This window comes from Arctopsyche grandis, chromosome 9 (assembly GCF_051622035.1).
Source record: "Arctopsyche grandis isolate Sample6627 chromosome 9, ASM5162203v2, whole genome shotgun sequence".
Classification (NCBI taxonomy): Eukaryota; Metazoa; Arthropoda; class Insecta; order Trichoptera; family Hydropsychidae; genus Arctopsyche; species Arctopsyche grandis.
The window spans coordinates 10,966,044-10,990,945 of NC_135363.1; the positions used below are offsets into that span (position 1 = coordinate 10,966,044).

A 24,902-nucleotide genomic window follows, 5' to 3' on the forward strand; every position below is an offset into this window, starting at 1 on the left:
TGAAGATTGCTCGCTTTTTTTTTGTGTTCTGTTTATTAATGATGTATTTTGTATTGATAGATATCAGCGCAAGAAAGTCGGCGCAAAAAGAAAGAGTATATGGATCAGCTGGAACGAAAAGTAGAGATCCTCTTAGACGAAAACTCAGACTATCGCAAAAGGGTAGAGACGTTAGAACAATCAAATGCTACCCTCTTAAGTCAACTCGCCGCTCTGCAGTCTGCTGTAGCGCGCATCAGCCGCAAATGAAAATTTTACTAACTGACTTTATCAGCAGATACGTTATGCTCTCGTAAATTTGTCATTGAATAAGTCAAAAAAATACAAATGATGGAGTTTGGACATGTGCGAGAGTTTTATTTAAATTATTATTGTCATATTGCTAACGCAAATCATACTATGCGCATGTCCAGCTGGCATTGTTGTAATATAATATGATGTATTCGTCTTTTGAAAAAGCCATTTTTAGTAACGGAGTGATAAATTGTTCAGTGTGAACGACTTTTTAAAAATTGCTTTAATCCCTGTATGCCCATTAAACTAAAACTATTAATTGTATATGTCTATTTTTTACGGCATTACTACATAGGAGGCGATCTCATTTTGGGAGTGTCAAATTATATATGTATATATACAATATGCTTGTTGCATGTTGTTTTTAACTTACAAAATATCTAATTAACGAATTATCATGGGCATATTTGGATTTTTGATATAAATATAATATATTCCAGATTATTAAAGTGTTTTATGCATTTTATACAAATTGTGTGAAAAAGAGTAATATATTTATAAAAAGAAATATATTTATTATTAAGAACGATTTTTTGTAAATAAATTATAAATTTTGAAACGTTTTATTTAAAAAATAGCGGAAAATAGTATAATATATGTGACGTTCTTTCTAATCACTTATATATATATGTGGTCTTCCGTTTTGAGAGTAAAATTATTATTGAATTTAAAAATAGGCAGAATTATTCTACGCTCTCCATTCCATTTTGATTTTGCAAATATGACATTTATATTATATATGTTAAAAATTGATCAAGTCGATAAATTTAAAGCTAGATCATTTTTGAAAAAGAGAAATATGTACGTTCGTCGTAATAATGCATTTAGTAGTACAAATATTTTTATAATATACTTACTATTATTGTTTTGTAATGAAATAGTGCAATCTGTGAATATTTTCAAAATGATGTATACATAAGGATGATATGTAGCAGCAAACATCGATATGCTGAAGGAAAATATCCGTGCCTTTCAATCGTCTGTTTTAAGCAGACTATGATGAAACTTTTTCCAGATCAGATTTTCTTTTTTTTTGTTGAAAAGTTTCAAAATTATGTAACGGTATTCAAAATATTAGTCGTGATTTAACTTATTTTGTAATTAATTGCAAGCAGAATATACATACATACGCAATGTAACTATCATGCCTCTTTAATTCACACATTTATTCATGTAAATATAATAATTATAGGGCATGGATATTATTTTGAAATGTTGGTTTTAATTTTGACTCTTTCAACAGAAATTTTTGTTCCTATATCTATTGTAATAATTATTTGTAGCATCAAAATCGAAAATAGACTCGTTTACGTATGTCCGTCCGCATAAAGTCTAAGACAAAATCAATTGTATATTTATTAAATATGCGAATAAATAAATATATTATATAATATAGAAAGAATGTATGAAAAATAGTCATTTATTTATACAAAAATACTGGAATGAGTTTCAAATTATACGCAGTTTACTTAATATTTTAAATTTTTTTATAATATATATATATTCCCAAAACAGTTTTTGTATAGGTATATATATAAAAAGCTTACAAATATATTTTGTAATTTAATTCTATTTATAATTTACAATATTCAAGCGTGTAAGAATGTACCTTGACTAAAATATGCTTATAAATGACCAAGTTTCGTTACGATTTATTTTTAACTACATAAGTGCAATATGTTTTAGAAAATTGTAAAAAAAATTGCCTCGTAAAATCAAAATCTTATCGAATATCTACACGAATTATTTCTAGTAAAATTGCAGATATCTATTTTTATACACGTCACTCATTTGAGGAAAAGACACACTAATTTTGTCTACTTTGATAATATACATACATAATACATAATAATGAAAAAAAATATTTTTACAATACGCTTTATTTTTATAATGTATATAAATTGAATGTTTAAAAGGAACTCACTGCCGATTCAATACCTAACGATAACAATGTATTCATTGAAAGCACCATAAAACGATATGTATCGATATATATGTACATAAGTAGCAAATATCATATTGCTTTACTTAGTATGAAGTTTTTAAATAATCGACGACTGCATTTAATGATTACATGAATTTATTGAGTTACCATTCCACACATTTTTATTGGCAAAGATGATGTTTTCGTGTGACTCGCGACTATGTATCATTATTGATTTTCATTCCTTTTATGTACAATGTATTACATTCATTCAATTTAATATGAAGCCAATGTGTCAAAGATGTAGATGTACATTTTAAGCAGCGTCATTTGTAAAGAAACTTTAATTATTTTACTATACTTAGTATATTTTAAAGTGAGCTAGTTAATATTGAAAATATTTTAATCGCGTGTTAGTTATATAAAGAAATGTATATTTAATTAGGGTTCGTTTTGAAATGACCAGCAACGTATCAACGTTAGACCCAAAAGATAGAACCGTACGTTTCAAGATGTTGTGCAGCATTTCAGAATGACCTTATGCCGTGTTAATTTTTATTTTCACACAAAATGTATATGCGTTTTTGAAAATTTTGTATAAAACTCGCATTGATGCGGTATCGAATTACGAAATGTTGGTTTTTGAATAAATATTATATATGTATGTTTTCCGTTGCGACGATGGGAGAGCACAAAACTGCACCTTCATTTCGAAATATGCAGTTTTATTTTATATATATATATTACATGTGTATAAATAAAAAATGAACTATTCAATGCCACAATACTGTTTGTGTTGATGAATGGTCGTTCAAAGTTTGTTTTATTTTTTACGAAAAAGATTATAAGTTTATGTGGGGCAGACAAATGTCGAAAAGAGACACTTTGTAAAAACTGCTAATAAATAATAAAAGTCAGTTACAGTGCATCATTTTCTTTTATTTAATACCTTTTATCTGTTTAATAAATAATATTTGTGTGAAAAATTATGAGCGTAGAAACAATAAGTAAATAAGCCACAACGTTAACGTATGTATATAAATGCAAAATCATTCTGTTAATATTATACTTGTATAAAATAAAATCTCTAATAAAAGCAAGACAGGTATTTAAAGAAAGCTACATACATTCATGTAATAATAAGAGAAATTTACTAACTGTTCCTTAAATATACGTAGTGTACTTTCTAAGTCAAATTATAATTATTTTAAGATTAAATTTTAAATACAAGCTATCAAATAAGACGCACTAAATCTTTGTTCATTTTATGTAAACATTATTGCATGCGAAACGCTTATTTATTTAAAGACCTTTTAACGTCTACGTACTTTCAACACACCTTTTCTTGTAAAAATATAAAAATACTCATTAAATAGTGATATGTGTTTTAAGTTACAATAGCTTAATTTTGTAATAGTAAAAATAATAACAAAATTAAAGCACAAAGGAAATCATCTTCAACCATCACAACGCAAATACAATAATAGTTTGCACAGTAAGGTTTGTGTATTGAAAAGAAATCTCACAAATTGTAATAGGCAACCACGGCAATAGACTTTCCAACACTTCACACATAAAAGACACGTATTTTAGAAATGGTTATTAGAAGATCTCCATCGAAAAATTTGGTTTCGATCACGACGTTTCCACTGCAACAAAACGGAAAAATTTTATTAAACAAATATGATTTATACATTAATGGAAATTATAACGACAGGATGCATACTTTAAAACGTTGGCTGGCATCATTTGAGATTCAGGAGCCGATTCTATCACAGACTGCCACGTGTTGGTCGAGTTTGGTATAACAAATCCAAATTCGAAAAACCATTCTTCCATACAGCGACCTTTGAATAATACTTTCTGAAAAGTAAAGACCATTATCACCATGCGGCATTCGATGTTTTCATTTTAAAGTGTAACAAACAGTACTTGTTCTAATCTGAATTGTTCCATTGGTTCTACTGATGTGAAGTTCATCTCGCGTGAAATTATTCTACATTTTAAAATTTTCTTAGGAACCCTCGCTTCGTGCTCTATCTCGGGTGACGACATGTCTTCATTGTTCTGCCATAGTATTTTACCTAGAAAGTTACGGATAGAATGAGAAATTTATACACACCAAACAAACAATACATTAAATAAGGAAATAATATATGTATGTACCTGTATCGGCATCGCGTAGGTTCATCCAATTTCTATGTCGATTATGTTAAGGAAAAAAATTCACTACATACTAAAAGAAATACAAGAAAAATAAAAATAAATAAATTTGATTATATACACAACAAAGACAGCACATAATACAAAATAAATATTATAACCTCAATTCACATACAAAGTTAATTAATTTGAAAAGGATACACTTGGAAACCTTTGAGAATGGTTTCAGCTTTATCGGCGGTCATTTCTAAAGAGATTATAGATATATATTTAATACATCTAAAATGACTAGATTTTCAAACCGACCACACAAGTCGGGGCAAATATCAAAACTAGCCGAACACTTGGCATCACGCTTCGATTACAATCTGTCACCACAACATTAGTTTTTCATATTGGCCACAATTCCCTTTAAATTGACCATATATATTTGTAAAACGACTATAAAAACAAAATTTTACATTTCCTATAGCTACAAAATTATTCTCATTCAATACTGACAACGAATCATACTTAATACTGAGGTGATGAAACTGCTACTTCGTAATTTTAGAAAAGTACGTACATGCATACATACATATGTAGAAAAATAATAGTTAAGAGACAGCCATATTTATATGTTTCAAATGACACTATCGGACAGAACTATGGGGACTAGTCTAGTTGTGAAGGTCTTCTTCACCACCAGTCCGCCATGTATTATAGACGGGTTCGTCTGTGTTCGGTATTAATACAGCTATATGTTGAATATGGTATTTATTTGGTAGTAACACGTATACACAAGTATGATTAATTGTTGGTAAAAGTATGTCGTTCAGAGGTCTCTGGATGTGGTAGAGTGTCGCTGGCTCGGCATTCGTTTATGTTCAGAAGGTCTCTGGATGCGGCAGTGTGTTGCTGGCTCGTTGTTCGGCTATGTTCGGAAGGTCTCTGGATACGGCAGTGTGTTGCTGGCTCGTTCGGCTGGTTGATCTTCCAAGTCCGCGTGGTGTAGTGGTGGCAGGTCAGGAGCTGGATGTTGACTGGTCTGCTGCTGTGTGTCGACGCTTGCTGCTGTGGGTCGACTGGCGTTGTTTGGGCTGTACCTCCTTTTATAGTGTTTCTGGAATCACCTGATCGATGGTGGTGGTTTGTTGATGCGTAAGCGAGGAATGTGCTTTTGTCGAGGGGTAGAATTTTCTGGAATGATTGGCGCCGTTCCGCTCGATGTAGTTTAATGGTGGCGGCGTGTTTCGACCGTTTTGGTTCCACTCGACTGGTAGGGGCGTTCCGCTTGAGTTTAATATAATGACTGCAGGTGTGCGTCGTCTGGGTTTCGTTCCGCTTGTTTACGTGTGTGAGTTCTGAAAGGAATGTGGTTTGTTGTTGTGGAATATTCTCGAATGTTTCGATGACGATGACGATGACGAGATTCCTACAGAACTATCTAGAAGACTTAATGAAAGCTGGTAAAAATAGGTTTATTTATTTATATTCATAATTTATCTGTAACGTATAAGCATGTAAAATTTTTATGAAATTAAAATATTGTTGCGTGGACGTGAAGAGGGGGTTTCCAGAATCGGAGAAAAAGACGCAGAAGGGTTGTGGAAGGTGTTAATTCGTGTGCTCTCGTCGGCGCTCCAGGTCGGAATGGAATCCAAGCCGAGAGCGCCCCATATTTATACCCGTTGGGCGCAACACACATACATACACATGTAAACTATTGGTTGATGAGTGGGGCGATCCCATTGGCCGTGACATTTTGGCGCGAACAAGAAATCAGGTGATTAGCGCTCGTCAGCCATCGGTCCACGAGCACCACCCACCCAGTGGCGTAACGTGAATTCCAGGCGCCCCCCCGCAAAATATTTTACGGCGCCCCCCCCCCCATATACACATATTATTTTCTTTTCGGCAAAATAATTTTTCAAAATACATACCTTTTTACGTAGAAAAATCTGTTCTTCTGGCATTGGCAAACACTTCGATTATTTCGTTAAAATTCATTTTATTTGTTCTCTCATGTTCAATACTAATCAGCGCTAATCCTTTGAGTCGATGTTGTGACATAGTTGACCTTAAGTAATTTTTAATAAGTTTCAACTTAGAGAACGAGCGCTCAGCAGTGGCTACAGTTACCGGAAGCGTGAGGAACAAGATGATTGCGGTGGCGATATCAGGAAATGACGAATTTATAGTGTAAAAATCACAAATGAAGAGCTTCGCCAAATTATGAACACTGTCGATCTTCTCTATTTTTTCTCTTAAGCACGAACGAAAATCAAGCACCTGGTTAGGTAGTGACTTGTCAAAGTCATTGACATATTGGTCGGCTAAAGATTTGGCTTCACGATATAAGTCGTCATCTGATAATTGAATGAGATTTTTACTTTGTAGGAAGACAAACTTTGAAATAATATCGTTAAAATATGTAAAACGAACCTTCAATTGCATCAAGGCTACGTCTAGTGCCGCATTAAAAATTGTTATTTCAAACTTTTTCAATGAATCTTGGAATCGTGTATCATTACTAAGTTCATCGAAGTGCTTTTTGACAAAAGATTGACGATTCGATGTCAATTTTGGCTCCAAACCCCATTTTTTTGCAATCGTTGATGAAATCGTTACAAATTCTTCAAATGTATTCCTAAAACGATTGAGATTGTCGTATGCATTTTTGATCATCGACTGAGCACTGATAACATCGACGTTTTTTGATTGTAGGAGCTTTGATACAAAGTTGAGAGGCTGAAGAATGTTATCAAAAAGCACGAGTAGGAGAATAAATTCGAAACTTTCCATTTTCTTTTTTCGTCCCTTTGCTTCTGATTGTTCATCCTTTCTTTTACTTTTTAAAATTATTTCTGTAAGACATTTTAAAACATCTGTATATGAATATCGAAGTGCATTGATGGAATCTAGTCTTGAAGACCAACGAGTAGGGTTCAATCTTTTTAAAGTAACTGATGGTGAATTTTCCTTAAAAACTTCCCACCTGTTAATGCTGACAGCGAAAAATTTATAAATTTGTTCAACCACATCAAAAAAATAAGAAGCTTTTGGCACATTAGATACGGTATATTTAATGACGAGATTTAAATTATGAGCTGCACAGTGAACGTAATGAGCGTTTGGTTCGAGTTCAGTTATCTTCTTTTGTAGACCGTTGTATGCACCACTCATTACTCTGGCACCATCGTAACCCTGTCCTCTACATTTCGCAATATCTAGTCCTTTACTTGTCAATAAATCCAAAATATTTTTTTTTAAACCCTCTGCACTTCTGTTTTTAACATTAAAGAACCCCACGAATGATTCTTTAATTTCAACATCAATTGGACGTTGAATTTCATCTTTTTGAACAACAATGTATCGAAAAACAACACTCACTTGCTCAATTTTACTTAAATCTTGAGTACCGTCAATTATGATTGAATAGAAAGGCGAAGTGTTTATCTCTTTAAATATTTCATTTTCTATTTGTGTCGAAATTAATTGGATGATTTCATTTTGAATTTTCGCGCTCAAATAAGTCACAGAACCTGCTTTATGTTTGGCTATCAATGATTCCAAAAGAGGATCATAAGTTGCCAGAAGGTTAATAAGAGAAAGAAAATTTCCAGGATTTTTAGAAGACACGATATTTTCTTGATGGCCTTGAAATGCCAAATTACATTTGGCCAATGTTAATATTACATTAATAATACGATGAATCACTTGACGCCAGTAGTTTACACGACTTTTCAATTCTGACGAGATATATTCATCAATTGTCTCAGAATTTTTCCACAAATCGTACGTACAACAGGATTTGGTGTGTACTTGAGATTTTTCGTGAATTGAATTTTTTTTTGAAAGTCCTCTCCAGTCTTGTATGCCTTCAACCCAAGAGGAATTATAATATTTATTTTTTTTGTCAGCAAAAAGCCAACATGGTTCACAGTACGCTCTATTCAGTTTTACCGAGTAACCTAGCCACGTCCTTTGTATTTCAATCCCAGACTGGTTGGTCCACTTAAAATATTTTTTAGAAAAGCATCTTTTTCCAACGAGGTCTCGAGGAAAAGATACAAGATCAGGTTGGCAAGTACCGTGATTCAATATAAATTTCCTCAGATTAGTGTCATTTTCTGTCAGCTCATTTAAATAATGTCCTCGGTCAGTCGGATATTTTTCTTGAAGAAGGAACCTTATAAATGAATCGACCACTTCACCAGAAATGTTTGAGGAAGAAGAGCTAGGCTCAGTCGATTGAATTTCTGCAACAGATAAGTTCGCCGTATTATTCGTAACTGCTGGTTCGATTACATCGGTATTGCTCAAAGGAGAGCTAGGTTGTTTTTCTGATAAAAATGCTGGAGGACTTAATTCCACTATGTCACTAGAGGCTTTGAAAAATTTGTGGATTTTAGTCAATTTCGATGAACTCGCGATTTGAGTATTTTTTCGCTTTCGAGATTCTGCTCCACTGAATTTTTTCTTAAAACTACTCATATTAAAAAAATATATGTATAGCGAAAGATTTCTCAAATACAGGGATAACACAATGGTACACTTCACGTCACTTTACCCTGAGCAATGAGTTAGTTTTTATATACAATGATCAAACACGTTTCGGGAGCTAGTTTTAATTATAATCAATCGCGATCCGATTCCAGAGCGTGTTCAAAATCAACTGAAGAAAAGTCTGAACGAACACAATGATTTTATGAGTAAAGTTGTAAAATTGACATATTTTGGTCGCGTTCTATGATTTATTAATGGAAAGGCGTTAAACTTATGTTGAAAAAAAGGTCGACCCATTATAAAACCGATATGCTTTTGACTTTTATGACGGTCTGCAATGAAATAATTTTGGTCGGAGATTTCAATGCTATTCTCGAAAATAAATACAAAGTTGTAAAATTTTATTGGTTTTCACGCCTCATTTAATTTTGTGTTATGTTTTAACACAAAAAAAAATATATATACACCTATATATGTATGTACAAAAGTAGGAGAGAATTCTCAGATACATGTACATAACATAAAACGAGATGCGAATAGTTAGAAAAATAAAGTAGTGTTTAAAAAATTGTCACAAAAAATTTACAGAGAAAGTTAAAAAATCAGTGAAAAAGACGCGCCGTCTAGCGGCGCCCCCCAAGTCTCAGCGCCCCCCCGCATTGCGGGGTCTGCGGGTGCGGTAGTTACGCCACTGCACCCACCTAATCTCTACGTTACAATATCCTTCATTGAAAGCCTCTTTTTTTCACTTGCGCAGCTATTGTAATATGATTGTGTTTTTTGGTTATTAAAATAAATTCTTATATATTTTATTATTATTAGATGCATGTTAATAAAATTATTATTATTATAATATTTATTTAATGTTTGTATTATCCAAAAATTTATTTGGTTGAAATAATGGTGAGAATAAAAAGATATAAATGGCAATGGGCGGGTCATGTGGCTAGAAGAACGGACAATAGATGAACGAGATAAGTGCTCTAATGGTATCAGAGAAAATGTAAGAGGGAGATGGGTAGAATGAACTAACAGCGTAAAGCTTGTAAAAATGTATGGGATGAGATGGATAAGAGTTGTCCAAAAACAAATGGAAACATGTTGTAAAAACCTTTATCCAGCTGTAAATTATGACGATAAATTAATTTATATGAACTATAGGGTTTCTAGGGAGCTGGAATAAAAATAATCATTATTATTAACTGTTATCTGCGGCACAAATTTTTCCTTCCACAATGAATAAGAGGAATGTATTGTTTTCGAAATTCGAAAATCACTTGAAAACGGCCGCAGTTTCGTTCGCGATGGACACAGACCTAGCGGTTGAAACTTTAAAAAGCAACATTTAAAAAGTACGCACTGGAAACGATGGTCGCAAAACGAGTGCATCACGACCGTCCTTGTGGTTAGGTCGCGCGAGAAAGAGACAGAGAGCGGACGAGTGTGTGTGGGTGAAGAGCGAAGAGCGAAGGACGAAGAGTGAGAAGTGAGGAGTGAGGAGAGACGAGTGGAGTGGAGTGGATTGCGGTTGTGACGAAGGTGGAGGTGCAGCTGGAGTCGCCGGTCGGCGCTTGTCAGCCTCTCGTGGCGCCCCTTCATGAGCCCATACAGACAAACACCCCCGCCTGCTACTGCACCCAAAGCACAACGGTAATCACCGATCAATCACCAATCACCAATCACCATCGTCCATCGTTCCATGGTCTCCACCAATCCCAACCCCTCGTCTCCAGACCCCCTCGTGATTTTGACAGCCCCCGCCACTCCCCCTTTGCAATGGACGAGACACCCGTCACGAGTGTTGCAATACTGAACCACATACATACATTCACACACTATACGTCACTTGCATTAGCACCTGTCAATAATATTGAAATTGCGTCAGAGCATAATACATATACCCTTGGATTCATATACAATAACATAACCTATAAATACATGACTGACAATTTCTCCGCTTTCACTCGCTATATATAAATGTATTGCATACGTTCAAAGATACTGTGCATGTATTATAATATACGCTTCAACCAATGCTTTGTTTATATCGGTTGATAAAATTTGGTTTCCCAGATATTAAGTGGCAATTTAATGCTTCTGTATAAGGTTTATAATTTGTATGCGGATCTTTCACTCACAGTATGGTGGTTGAATTTTTTTGAAATGTCATCGTTGAAAGTATACGGATGTTGGTATTTCATATTGTTTATCTCGCACTCGGACCCGCTGTGTTTCTAACCTATGTGTGTATTCTCGGGTCATGTGTAACCTTCTGGTCGTTGCCCGCATATAAACTCATAAATTTGGCACGTTATTGGCACGTGTTGCCCACATCGCGTTTGTTGACAAAGAATCTAGGGAGAGAGCTTTTTTTTTCTGTGTTTTGTTTTGTGTTTATTTCCGTAGTGTCTCACAGACTTTTGTCCAGTGCGGAACTCTCACACCGAAATAACTAGTCTATTTGTGAAACGCATAGTTGTACATGGTTGACAGAAATATGAGGTTTGCTCGGATTAATATGTGTAATTTTTTGACTTTGTATAGATTTTTTGTGAATTTTTCAGTCTAAATTTCGATTAGTCTAAATATTGATAGTTAAATTTGTACATTGTAATACATTCAGTTTATATTTTATTACAATCGTTGATAGTTTATTAATGTTGTTCCGTTTTTAGCATAAAAACATGTACATATGTAGTGTTATGACAGTGCACTTTTGATAAAATATTCTATCCATATTATTTATATTATACACTAGTTTTATCATGTAAAGATACTCATAATCGCATCATACATACTACATTATTTTTATCATAAATTCACATTATATTTGTTATACATATTTTTCTTTTTGCTCTATTTATAATTTTATTGCGTTGTTTTGAACGGTTTGCAAAGTCATCGTGAATATAGAAATGTTTTTCCGATGGTAAAAGTCCATTTTTTTGCAGGGGCAGTAAAGAATCATCATCGGTTGAAGTTTCTTCAGGCGATTCTCAATCGTCACGTAATGAAAACTTAAATATTTGACACGTATACTGAAATTCGATGAATTATTTTTGAATACGTGCGCTTATATTTGTACAGTTTCTCCCGGAGAGGTGGATCAAGACATAATGAAGAGGGCAGCGGCTAGAAAACTCATCGAGCGATACTTTTACCAACTCGTTGATGGATGCGGGGACTCCAACTGCGACAATCAGTATTGTGCTTCAAGCGGAGTAGTAAGTTCACATTTTAAAAGAAATTTGCCTTTTTAAGAATTACCTACATATGTATATGATATAAACGTGACAGGAAGTGGCAAATATATTCATGTCTACTTCCTGTCTCACATCAAATTGAATCTCAAGGCGAGGTTTGCATATGTATTGTGCTTGTTGTATTGTTATTTTTCCTTTAAGATTTGGTGAATGAATTCGAATTAAGTGTATTTCCAAATGTGCAGGTGAGAAATTTGACTCCGGATGAAGCTGCTGCCCAGGCTATACAGTTGTATTCTAAAGAGGCAAGACTTTGCGAAGTTTCGCCGCAGAAAGTACCACGAATTAATGCCATCAGTTCTCAAGATTCAACTGCAATCGAAAGCTCTCCTAGGTTTTTAAAATTATAATCATATTATATTGGGTATTTTCATTGGATTTTTCATTTGAAACTATTCCTTATGTTTGCAGCGGTAGTTCTATTGCAAATTCAACATTAAGTAGTGAATGTGGTCCCAGTGGAAGTGACTCAACACCCAGCAGTCAGAAAAATTTAGATTCGTCTTCGATCACTGATTTGATTATTTTGGAAAAAATTCTACCAAACATTAGTGGTCCATCTGACAATAGTAAATTTGAATAATACATTTTTAATAATATAATTATGTATATATATAATATATAAAATGTTGTTTTTTTTTTTGTATGATTTTTAGATAGTAGCAGAACTAAACCTCCCACGATATTGACGGAGGAGAGCTTAGCCGAGTTGTGTAGCACCTGGGAATCTTCGCCTAAACTTTTAGTGCGTGCTATCGGTGAAGTGTTTAGTCAGCCGGAGTGTTTGTCGAGATGTTTTCCCGCGAAACGTTTGCAAGAACATGAAAATGCTTCACCGGGTAGTTATCTTTTGTATTTAAAAATATTTGGAATTAATTCAAGTGCTTTAAAAAATATAATAGTGTTTGTATTTGAAGTAGATAATGCAGAGGAAAAGGAATCGATTAGAGCAAAAGAAAAGGATCCTGATAAAGATGAAGATTTGGTAGCAGATCCACCGTTCGACTTAGAATCGTGTCGGAGAGCTTTCGATCATTTAAAAAAGGTATATTTTATTTTTACTTATTGTTCGTTATATATACATATAAAAGCTATCAGCCAGCTTTTAGTTATATTCCTTGTATTAAATAAAATTTTCTTTAGTAACTTTTTTTTAACTCAAGTCGGTTTAACCCATTGAATGCTGACCAACGCAGATCGGCGTTTTGCCAACAAGTCCATAGGCCTCAAAAACACCGATATGCGTTGTATTTTGAGCATGTACAAAGTAGACAGGAATACTACCCACTAAGCCTTTCCAGGTAGCATTGAAAAAAAAATGTATTGAACATGGGTCATGTAATCCATGTTATTAATTTTTCAACGTTTATGAAGACTGGTTTACACTGGAATTTCTGAATTTATAAACAAAGAATTTCCCGATGGAAATCCCTAGCTGCTGAGTATTTTAGATTGTGGCTTGGCATTTAGATTGTGAGCATTACATTTTAACATCAATGAAGAAGATGGAACTAGTTTTGGAAAAATACATTCATTGATAGACTGCTTTTGCTTATTTTATATTGTTGCACGATATAATAGAGAGTCTAAACACACCTTTAGCAAACTTGAAATTCTCGGCGGTAGCTATCTAGGGGTTGTTTAGATTAGCTACAATTTTATACCTGCTTTCTATTGGAAATGTTGACGAAATTTTCAGCGTGGCGGGCTTTCAACATAAAAAAAAGTCGTCAGCACTCAAAGGGCTAACTGGTTGGCGGCCACTCGCGAATTATTTGATCTGTATCTGTACACCAGCAAAAAATAATGATTTGACTCACATACTTCAGGGCTATCAGAGTTTTGGTTGGGCTAGGTTTATTTGTTGTATTATAACGGGGACGCGACAAGTGGTACAAGTCCAAAAGGTTCAACGGCAAAATGTACCCGCGACAAAATGTTCACGCGACAAAATGTCCACGGAAATAATGTTCAAGCGACAAAATGTTCAAAGTAACTTTTTATTGTATTATATTTATCGATGTATATGGTACTTTTTATCGTATAGATCGCGGATGTTATTAAATTAGTATAAATTACAGGTGCTCTCAACCGCATCAACATATTCTTATTTAAATTGAACAATTACATTTTAAGCGAATGTCGCACAATAAAAAGTTACTTTGAACATTTTGTCGCTTGAACATTATTTCCGTGGAAATTTTGTCGCGTGAACATTTTGTCGCGGGTACATTTTGTCAGTGCACTAATTTTCGGGTACATTTTGTCGTTGAACCTTTTGGACTTGCACCAATTGTCGTGTAACCATTATAACAGGTCTTTTCTTTTTCCAATAAATATTACAGTCGAGTTTAACCAGTTAGCCACCACTCGCGAAGTATTTGATCTTTACCCCTACGCCACATAATTTGTTTGGTGTGGTTTGGTGTGACCTTGCATGCATATGCACGACTCACGTCTCATGATGCACAATTCTGAAAAAAACTCGTCATCGATTTTTTGTTTTTGTAAACAAAGTTCATCCAATAGGTTATGCTTGTAAAGCTATTTTTAAACGTTAAATGTTGTACGTTTCGGAAGAAAAATCTCTGTGACTCGCGGGTGAGTCACTGGCGAACAGAGGGTTAAATAATACTTCAATAATTAACATTTATGATTTCTTCTCTTGTTATCTGCATCATTATGATAAATCTCATCACTTAACTATATTCTTTTTCTATTTTAGGTTCCTTCAAATGTATACAGTTCGGCTCTTATGACGGCGCTTACAACTTTATGCGACAATATAATTGTTATACGTGGAAAATTAGACAATATTGTAAATTGTTTCTTGATAGCTTTTGAAGTACCGAATATGGGCTATGGAGAGTTTTTAGAAACGGTGTTACCGTCTTTGTGTGAAGCCGCAGACCATTTATCGTTTGAAGGTAATTTCATTATACATATATATATATATATATATATATATATATATATATATATATATATATATATATATATATATATATATATATATATATATATATATATATATATAATACATATGTATTTGTATTTCAATAAATTTGACATTTTATATAGTTCTCCTGTATTTTTTTTAATACAGATCAAGGCAAACTAGTTAGAAAGTGGGCAACCCACTGCAAGGATAATCTTAGAAACACATTGGAATCTCTTCAACAGTTGATTACCATCAAAGTAATGTCGACGAATTATGCTCGCGAATTTTGTGTACAGGATGACAATAAAGTAACATTGGCTACTAAATTTATGAAGGTATTTTTTTTTTAACGTGTGTTTATAAAAGTGTAATGCGTCTTTTGTGATGTTTCTAATTTTTAATAATTTTCAGATCGTATATTACGCCAATCTACTTGCGGGTGTGATGGAGCCGAATACTCTTAGAGAAGAAGAAATTTCTTTGCCGCAACAGTTGGATTCACTCGAAGAGGCTCTCGATCAAATAAGCCACTTTGGTTCGTCGAAAATGGCAAAGCAAGCTCAACTTGACGATCCTTTGGGTGATTATTTGTTTATTTTTTTTACATTAAAGCCAATGATGATTGTGATGAGAATGATTTTTATTTTAGGACTTGTTTTAAATGTCAACGATCTCGATTCGAGACGTCCATTTATTCCGTTCGAAGAGTTTTACAATGAGACCCTTAGTGATATAATAGAAATGGATCATGATTTTTCATGTTATCGATGTAAGTTTGCAGTTGAAATATGTTTGTAAGTTAAAATAAGAATGAATTAATGATGCTTTGAATGTTTTCAGCTCGGAAGTTTTCTTTTATGAAGCATTCTTTTATTCTCGTGCCCGCCACGAAAACTTTGGGGTTGTATTTTGACAATAGAATTAGAATGTACTCGGAAAGACACTCGTCGTTAATGAATGCCCTTATCGGATCGGCGCCGCCTAAACCTTACTTACGGTTAAAGGTTCGCAGAGATCATCTCATTGCTGACACGCTCATCGGGGTATGTTTATCCTCAATATGTATTGTATTATTGTTTTTCTGTGTATTTTTTGTTAATTGTAATGAAATTTTTAGTTGGAATTAGTGGCTATGGAGAGAGTTTTGGATTTTAAGAAGCAATTAGTGGTCGAGTTTGAAGAAGAACAGGGTGTAGATGAAGGTGGTGTTAGTAAAGAATTTTTCCAATTAATAGTAGAAGAAATTTTTAATCCTGACTATGGAATGTTCACATATCAATCTGAGACTAATATGACCTGGTATGAAAACCTTGATACATATATTAGTTTGTAAGGCATTTTTGAATGATTGCTGATTTTTATATTGTATCATTTTTTTTTCTTTTTAGGTTTAATCCAACGTCTTTTGAAACGGTGGCTCAATTCACGTTGATAGGAATTGTATTGGGATTAGCCATTTACAATAATATTATTCTCGCTGTCAATTTTCCGATGGTTGTTTATAGGAAACTGATGGGGAAAAAGGGATCTTTTGAAGATTTAGTTGATTGGAATCCGGTGAGTGTTTTGATTAAAAATTTGTATTGATTACACTGAGCAACAAAATAATTACCAGAGCAGAGACTAATCAATCTTTACGGAGTTTCACCCACTGAATTCGTACATGACAATGATTTTTGTTGGTTTGCTTTCGTTTATCAGGTATGAGTGTTTAAAAAAATACTCATTTTGATTCCAATACTTGCTTTGAGCATAGAAATACTAGATTTTGAGCTAAAAACTGCAAAAGCCAAAAGTTTTTTTAAACGCTCATATCTCATAAACGAGAGGAAAGCGACAAAAATCATCATCATATTCGAATTTAGTGGGTCAAAATTAGTAAAGATTGATTAGTCTCCACTCCGGCAAGTAAAAAACGTGATTTTTTGTTGTTCAGCTATCTACATATATTGATTGTGTATTTATTTGTTTGTAGGTATTGTTTAATGGATTGAAAAATTTGTTGGAGTATACGGAAGATGACGTGGAAGATGTATATATGCAAACGTTTAGGATTTGCTATCAAGATGTTTTTGGCAATAATATATTCCACGAACTTAAAGAAAATGGAGATCAGATCTACGTCACCCAAAATAACAAACAAGAGTTTGTTGATTTGTATGCCGACTTTTTATTGAACAAATCGGTGGAGTGTCAGTTTAAAGCTTTCCGTCGAGGATTTGTTATGGTTATGGATGAGAGTCCCTTAGCGCTTTTGTTCCGACCGGAAGAAGTCGAACAACTCGTATGTGGAAGCAAGGTAATTTTTCGTTTTATTTTTTGTCATCATCATCATCTACAGCCACTCACCATCCACTGCCGGACGAGGGCCTCTACAACACGCTTCCATTCGTCTCTGTTTTGCGCAGGTCTCATCCTTCTCACCCCACACCTTTTCCTAATTTCGTCTACCCATTTTCCTTGCAGGCTTCCTTTTACCCTTTTGAATTCTCTCGGGTACCATTCTAGCACTTCTTTTGTCCACCTTTCGTCCATTCTTCTAGTCACGTGGCCCACCCATTGCCATTTCAATCTCTTTACTCTATCTGCTATGTCTACTATCTTTGTCATAATTCTCACCCACGTGTTCCGCTTCCTGTCTTTCCTCGTTATGCTGAGCTTACAGCGTTTCATACTTCTTTGAATGCTTTTGGAATCACATACATGTCATCTCTTATAAAACGCATTGATCGAAGATCTTTTTCTTCAGGCAGAGTGGAATTTTTTTATTTAAAAACAACAGTCATTTGTCCAATTGCACTCCATCCTAATTTCATACGTCTCTTTATCTACTCATCTTTACTACCGGACATGTCTATTATTTGACCTAAATATAGATAATTGTTTACTACCACTATTTATATCGTCTAATGAAGTGCTATCAGGCATGCAATAACTATTGAACATTATCTTATCTATGTTAATTTTTAATCTTACTGTAATGGACTGAAATTATGTATGTATTTGTAATGTGTATTTATTTGTTTTAGAACTTCGATTTCATGGAATTGGAATTGTCTACGGAGTACGACGGAGGCTACACGCCGGAGTCCCAAATAATCAAGGATTTTTGGTCGATTGTTCACAATCTGTCGATGAAGAACAAGAAAAAGCTCCTCCAATTCACTACCGGGTCGGATCGAGTGCCCGTCGGCGGTCTCAGTCGTTTAAAATTGATCATCGCTAGGAACGGTCCCAATTCTGATAGGTTACCCACAGCTCACACTTGCTTCAACGTGCTCTTGTTGCCCGAATACGAGACTAAAGAGAAGCTGAACGACAGGTTGCTCAAAGCTATCAATTATGCCAAAGGCTTCGGTATGTTATAAACGTATATCGCTAGTTTTTATACGGTCGTTAGGGCGATATCGCAATCACACACACACACACACACACACTAGTGTATTGTCTTTGATGAAGTTGTAAAAAGTTTCCTTTCGATTACATATTCCGTACTGTGCATGATGGGGTGTGAATGTTTTGAGTGTGACAGTGCGATTGTGTGTGTTTTGTATCCAGCTGTATACACTTGATTTACCACGGCGTCACCAATCCGAACGATTCGTACGTGTTGTGTGTGTGTGTGTGTGTATTTCAAAATCTGAAAAATCAACTTCGGAGGTGTAGTTTTGTATTTTTTTAATGTTAGATTTTGGAAAGACAAATGAAAACGGCTTCTCTTCGCGTATACATTTTATATACCGCTTGTGTACGTTTTACAATTGTATGTACGGTCCGGTACGCAGGTAATGACCGCTTACGGAACATTTTAAGATTTGTAATTTTGCCTCTGCAGTACAAAATTTAGACTGTATTTTGATGCATGTACTTGTTTGTTGGTTTTTTTTTTTTTTTTTTTTGGGAAATTCATTACTAGGGATTGCAATTTCAAAAAAACGGTAAATGGTTTTATCTATTACTGGTATACCGGTATTTACCGGTGAATAAAATATATCTTTTTTCGTGGATTAGATAACTGTATGTGGGTGGTTACTTTTCCTAAAAACGTTAACCTAGATTGAATCGTAAATAATTAAAAATAAATCTCATGTGAATAATGCATTAAAGTAAAATTTACTGGTATTTACCGTAAACTATTCATCGCGAATTAAGTACATGTGTATAAAAGCATATTATTGCATAATATTTACATTAAAAATCGATGCAAATGGCGTATTGTGCTTCAATTATGATCAAACTTTAAATAAATAAATATGATTGCATAAAAATGAAATTTATTCATTATTACGAACCATTTGAAAGTTTCGATCGTAATTGAAACATCCATTTGATGGCATTTTTTACGATTTGGTCAGTCTGCTTTGCAAATGTATATGTACTCAATTCGCAATAGAATAGTTTACGGTAAATACTGGTAAATTTTAAAATTTACTGATGGCAAATTTTTTTCCATTTACCAGTATTACAATCCCTATTCATTACTCGTATACTGCTCTGTATATACTAATGTAAATTTGCAATATGTAACTCATTAGTCATTATGTAATACAACACCATTGAAAAATTGATCTCCATATGCCATTTTTTTTTTAGAATTTTGGTACTTCATTGAAAGTTTCCATTTTGAGAAAAAACTTGGAATCTCCAAATTTTAACGTTGCTTTCGTTGTCTTTGCTTTTAGTAATGAACATCTTGCATTTAATGCGCTGTAAAGATACAATAATGAATTCATAAATTGGTAGATAGTGTTTGATTTTATTTTATTGATGTATTTTGCTCCCCATTTCGAAAGCATTTAATTTTTTTTTTTTTGTATAAGATCGTGCAATATTTTTACTGTCAAAATTAATGTGAATCTATTCCTTTTATTTTCATTGAAAATGTGGGATTTTGCTTTTGGAATTGTTTATTTATTTTGTATCTTGATTTACATAATGTATTGCTGCTATTTTATCTACTTATATTATATGTAATTATAATCAAATTCGATCGATGAAATCCTCGACAATAAATTACGTTATCTTCGTTGGTAATAAATATCACAATTTTAATTATTCACCGCCTATTATACATATGTAGGCATGTACCATGAAATGTACCATTTTTTTTACATATGCTTAGATATTTTCCCAGGAGAAGCTTTTTAAATAGTTAAATTTATTTTTTACAAAAAGATGAAATAAATGTAAGCTAAATATATTTTTTAATATTCAAAATTTATCCGTTACGAAGTGCACCGAGCGCGTGCACTTTTGGTTATCTTCGAATATATACATATGTCTTATCTAAATATTATTATGAGTATAATAATATCCAACGAGTGTATGTAATTCGGACGAGAACATGGTTGTTACAAATTAATGTACGTTAAAATTAAGCAATTTTTACATTGTGGAGAATTTTACCATTATAGAGGTTTTGTTTTGTATGTTTACAAGATTATATACCTGTGTATAGTTGATTGTAAGGGAAAAGAATGGTCGTAGCCGGTGCAATGGTCTTGTATTTTGTGAATATTGCACTCGGATTTATAGTTCGTACGTTTCGTCAGCGGATTGACAACGGCTGTGGAATGTACGACGTTGTTAGAATTGATCGGCAGGTTGATTCGTAAGGTATAAAGATCGACAAAAGCATCATCGTTTAAGTTTTCTTCACGTTTGTTCGGTAAATGTTGTTTAATTTAATTTGTAAATAGGATGTGTATTTCTAAATTTGTTCATATCATCGAGTTCACCTCACTTTGCATGTATTTTATTTAGGTTATTTCCGATGATTCATCTCGATGTCGGATGTCTGGAGCGAACTACCCGTATATACATAGTCAAATATAGTCTAGTTATAACTGTGATATTTCATGTGCTTAAATTATACCACAACTCGATTGACGCTCTTTGCACTCAACGGAAAGTTTTGCACCATCTCATTAAAACTGCTCACGCTTTTGATTTTTTTCTTTTAATTATTGTTATTCACATACGTTTTTTGATCCCTCGTCAACTTCGTGTATGTGTATTGGTGATGATTGTGAACTTTTCATGATTTTTATTTATTCTTTTGGTGAGAAATTGAATTGTGGATTTACACTGAATGGTTGATTCTACTTATTTTGTATATATGTATTGTAGAGTGGATACTTTTTGTTTGTCCCCTTTTCAGCATCGTATGAAAATCCATACATCTCTCTCCTCTGTGCGTATTGTATTTGAAAAATATATACAAATGTAATCAATGTTTGTATTATATATACATACATTTATGTATTTTTACTGATACGTACAAATCTCATGCTTGTCAAAATTTACTTTTGAACGATTATAGTTTTTGTGATGTACAAAGATGATGCTTCATAATTTCAACATATGTAAGTTTTTTTTTGTTAAAATAAAGATATTTATAATAAAATATGTTGTTTTTTTTTTTTACTGAACTCTTCTTACTTTCACTTACGATCAGTATTAAGCAAAAATTTTGGCTCTTATCTGATTGTTTTCATACTTTGCCATTTTGCTCATTTTGGTCATTAATATATGTAAGTGGAAGTGTCATCCGCCATTACAATGGTTAAAAAATATAGTATTAGACCGTTTAAAAATACTTCCTCGTATTTCTACCTGACGTGTACATTGTTTCAAATTTGACTTCAGCTTAAACAATAAATTTATAATAAACTAGCTGAACCCGGCATGCATTGCAACGCCACAATAACGCATGCAATTCCCGTTCCCGTTCCCTATTCCATTCCCGTTCCCATTTGTTGGAAAAACGCAGGCAGCGAACACGTTGGTCGCGACGCGAAAACATTTGAAATTATAGTGTTGCAATGACACCCATTCCCGTTTTTCCCGTTTCCGTTTCCGTTTTTTTTTCCCATTTTTCTTCACAGTAATCTTCCCGGACATGCATACAACAAATCCTGAAAGTTCCATCGTAATCGGTTCAGTGGTTTAGGAGCCTATTCAAGACACACACACAGACATTCATTTTCATATATATGTATATGTACGTATATATGTACATACATATATATATATATATATAGATCAAAATAATATTAATTTCTTATTATTATCAAGCCTTGTCGACATTTTGTTTAATTCTTAACCCTTTGGTGCTGACATCTTTTCTGTTGAAAGCCCGCCATGCTGAAAATTTCGCCAACATTTCCAATTAGAATTATTTAGAAATTAATAGAAAGCAGGTATAAAAATTGTAGTTGATCCATACAAACCCTAGATAACTACCGCCGAGGATTTCGAGTTTTATAAAAGTGTGTTTAGACTCTGATATATCTTGCAACAATATAAAATAAACAAAAGAAGTCTATCAATGAATCTATTTTTCCAAAATGAGCTCCATCTTCTTCATTGTTGTTAAAATGTAATGCTCAAATCTAAATGCCAAGCCACAATCTAAAATACTCAGCAGTCAGGGATTTCCATCGGGCTAATTCTGCTATGGTTAATTCAGAAATTCCGGTGGAAACCAGTCGTTATAAACATTGACACGGATTACACGACCCATGTTCAATGCTACCTGGAAAGGCTTAGCGGGTAGTATTCTTATTTACTTAGTACATGCTCAAAATACAACGCCTACCGGCGTTTTTCAGGCACATGAGCTTGTTGATAAAACGTCGATCAGCGTTGGTCAGCATTTACAGGGTTAAGCTCCGTGCAGGGCCGTAGCGTGAGGTAGGGGGGGAGGAGATAACCCCGGGCGCTAAATAAGATTGAGGGGGGCGCCAAAACGCGGCTGGTAATATCGTTTTTTTTTTAAATGGTTATCTGAAATATAACAATGTTTATTTAAAATAAATAAAGAATAGAGGGGGTGCTAGTAGCATGTTTGCCCCTGGGCGCAAATTACCCAGGCTACAGCTCTGGCTCCGTGTAAGATTTATTTATTTAAGTTTAAGTTTGGACCATTGTGGCATCACACAATGGTCGAAAAAATACAGAGAGATAAGAAAAATAAAAATATATACACGTATACACAGACAAAAAATACATTTATGCATGAAAAAACAATAGCAATCAAAGTAAAAATATCAAATAAAAAAAATACTAAGGGAATGTGAAAATGAATAAGATGAAGCAGTGAGATAAATTAGTGGTAAAGGTGCACAGACACGGCACGTGTTTATTTCTAGACAGTTTTGCGCATGTAAAAAAAGCTGTTAGGCCAAATCTGTGCCGTCGCGTTCCTTCGCAGACCTCACCCCTTCGAGTGTTTTCGGTGATATTTTATCCATGTTTGACATTGGTGTGACAGTGATTCCCATATTTGAAGAAATGTAAAAAAAACTTGTTGAAATAGTAAGATGACGTGAAGATACGCCTATCACAGTCTGGAGTTTACCTAGGCGTTCCGTGCCGTACATTTGAGTGTTCTTACCAACGGTCGTGAATTTGATTGGACTACCATTGAATATTCAAAATGGCAATGTCATGAAATTCATTAGTATTATCTAAGATCGACTAACTAACTTTCGTCGTATTTTAAAAGTAATGAGAGATTTTTGTCAAAGTAATATGATATTTATCATATCAGTTTAATGGATTATGCGCAATTATAGCGGGAGAGACTCTTCCGGTCATAAATATAATTTTATCAATGTATTAAAAAAAATCTTTCACATGTTCCTGTAGGTTTGGTGATTACATCTCAAATGTGAATCACTACCAGGATAACTGCTGCTACGAAAATCGCGCGCGGCTCCTGTCGCACAGGAAAATTGCCGTACAGAAAACTGCCCAAATATTGATCAGCTAATACTTTTTTTACGAGATTTTTATTATTATTGAACTTTGCTTATTTTTTTTTTATTATTATTAGTATTAGTATGAGATTTTTATTATTAGAATGAACTTCGCATGTTGATACGGACATATGAGTCCGTCACGTCATTTTAGATTTGATAACAATAAAAAATTCGTAAAAAAGCATATTTAGCCAGCAGCATAGCTCAGTCGTTAAGCTTCTGCTAAACACCGAGAGGCGTCGGGTGCGATCCCATGAGCTGACCTCGATTGAAAAGAATTTATCTGAGTACATCTGTAGTGCTGCTGGTCAGACTTGGATATTTGCGACTCCAGGTCGATCGTTTCCTATCAGAGTTTGCAAATTTTTCTGATTTCATTGTTGAATCGGTTCCCGACTAAAATCCTTCCTACCTACTATGTCACCACTATTTGATTATGATTAATGTAAAATAAAATGTATGTACAATTCATAGATGCCTCGTTAATTTGTGAGTTTTCAATGTCTCGTTATTCAGCGACTTGTATAATAAAAATGCTGCATTGTTTGTAATTGGCCAGGAAGGCGCATTGGGGTTATCTGCAAGGCCTCGCTGGTATATTTACATATATGTAAAATATGCTGAGCAATATTTGGGCAGTTTTATCATAAAACTTTTATGTACGGCAATTTCCATGTGCAACGAATTTTCGTGTGACAGGAGACCGCGCACTCGATTTTTGTAGCGGCGGTTATCCTGGTAGCGATTCACATTTGGGATGTAGCCCGTTTTCCGTAAGTGTAATTATGTATGTACATATGTAGGTATTGATTGTGCTAGAGATTTATATCAAATTAGCAATGTTAGTGGTTTTATATTTATTTGAAATACACCACGCTTCTTAACAATGCTAGTCAACTTGAAACTTTATCAATTTCATTCTAACCTAACCCCACCTAACAATACCATTAAACCCAAGTGAGTTAAGTACATATGTATGTACGTACAGTGGCGGACTGGCCATACAAGCGAACATGCCCGATGGCATGTGGGCCCCACTATCTGTTAGAAAATATGGGCCCTCA

At 33.9% G+C, this 24,902-nt stretch overlaps 4 protein-coding genes across 11 annotated transcripts in view; 2 read left to right on the forward strand and 2 right to left on the reverse strand.

Moving 5' to 3' along the window:
- CrebA (Cyclic-AMP response element binding protein A) overlaps positions 1–2,199 on the forward strand; it is a 113,404-nt gene extending 111,205 nt beyond the window's left edge. The window contains exon 7 of the mRNA XM_077438661.1: positions 61–2,199. Coding sequence (XP_077294787.1) covers positions 61–249 — 189 coding nt within the window. The 3' untranslated portion in view covers positions 250–2,199. The remainder of the gene's footprint in view (positions 1–60) is intronic.
- On the reverse strand, positions 2,164–4,809 carry PrBP (Prenyl-binding protein). 3 transcript variants are annotated; one of them, XM_077438662.1, is made up of 5 exons: positions 4,583–4,809; positions 4,385–4,416; positions 4,151–4,302; positions 3,945–4,081; positions 2,164–3,867 (listed from the first exon to the last, which is right to left on the reverse strand). In XM_077438662.1, exons 1-5 carry the CDS (start codon positions 4,624–4,626, stop codon positions 3,786–3,788), a joined length of 447 nt encoding a protein of 148 aa, XP_077294788.1. In that variant the 5' UTR covers positions 4,627–4,809; the 3' UTR covers positions 2,164–3,785. The 3 variants fall into 3 exon arrangements, with proteins under 3 accessions (XP_077294788.1, XP_077294790.1, XP_077294789.1); XM_077438664.1 differs by having other exon boundaries at positions 3,139–3,867; positions 4,385–4,454; positions 4,557–4,778; XM_077438663.1 differs by having other exon boundaries at positions 3,139–3,867; positions 4,385–4,454; positions 4,543–4,778.
- Positions 4,810–6,307: 1,498 nt separating this feature from the next.
- Positions 6,308–8,857, reverse strand: LOC143917271 (zinc finger MYM-type protein 1-like). Its single transcript, XM_077438754.1, has 2 exons — positions 7,439–8,857; positions 6,308–7,111 (listed from the first exon to the last, which is right to left on the reverse strand). Exons 1-2 carry the CDS (start codon positions 8,855–8,857, stop codon positions 6,308–6,310), a joined length of 2,223 nt encoding a protein of 740 aa, XP_077294880.1.
- Positions 8,858–10,254: 1,397 nt separating this feature from the next.
- Ube3a (ubiquitin protein ligase E3A) lies at positions 10,255–21,475 on the forward strand. 6 transcript variants are annotated; one of them, XR_013260994.1, is made up of 17 exons: positions 10,274–10,519; positions 11,821–11,876; positions 11,957–12,093; positions 12,318–12,466; positions 12,544–12,701; positions 12,789–12,971; positions 13,053–13,177; positions 14,858–15,059; positions 15,239–15,408; positions 15,485–15,653; positions 15,723–15,842; positions 15,914–16,116; positions 16,191–16,372; positions 16,462–16,630; positions 17,049–17,372; positions 18,103–19,179; positions 19,472–21,475. XR_013260994.1 is itself a non-coding variant. In XM_077437785.1 (16 exons), exons 1-16 carry the CDS (start codon positions 10,467–10,469, stop codon positions 18,439–18,441), a joined length of 2,742 nt encoding a protein of 913 aa, XP_077293911.1. In that variant the 5' UTR covers positions 10,255–10,466; the 3' UTR covers positions 18,442–21,472. The 6 variants fall into 6 exon arrangements, 2 of the variants coding, with proteins under 2 accessions (XP_077293911.1, XP_077293912.1); XR_013260993.1 differs by having other exon boundaries at positions 13,050–13,177; positions 18,103–19,162; positions 19,472–21,472; XR_013260995.1 differs by having other exon boundaries at positions 18,103–19,137; positions 19,472–21,472.
- The last annotated feature ends 3,427 nt before the right edge of the window (positions 21,476–24,902 follow it).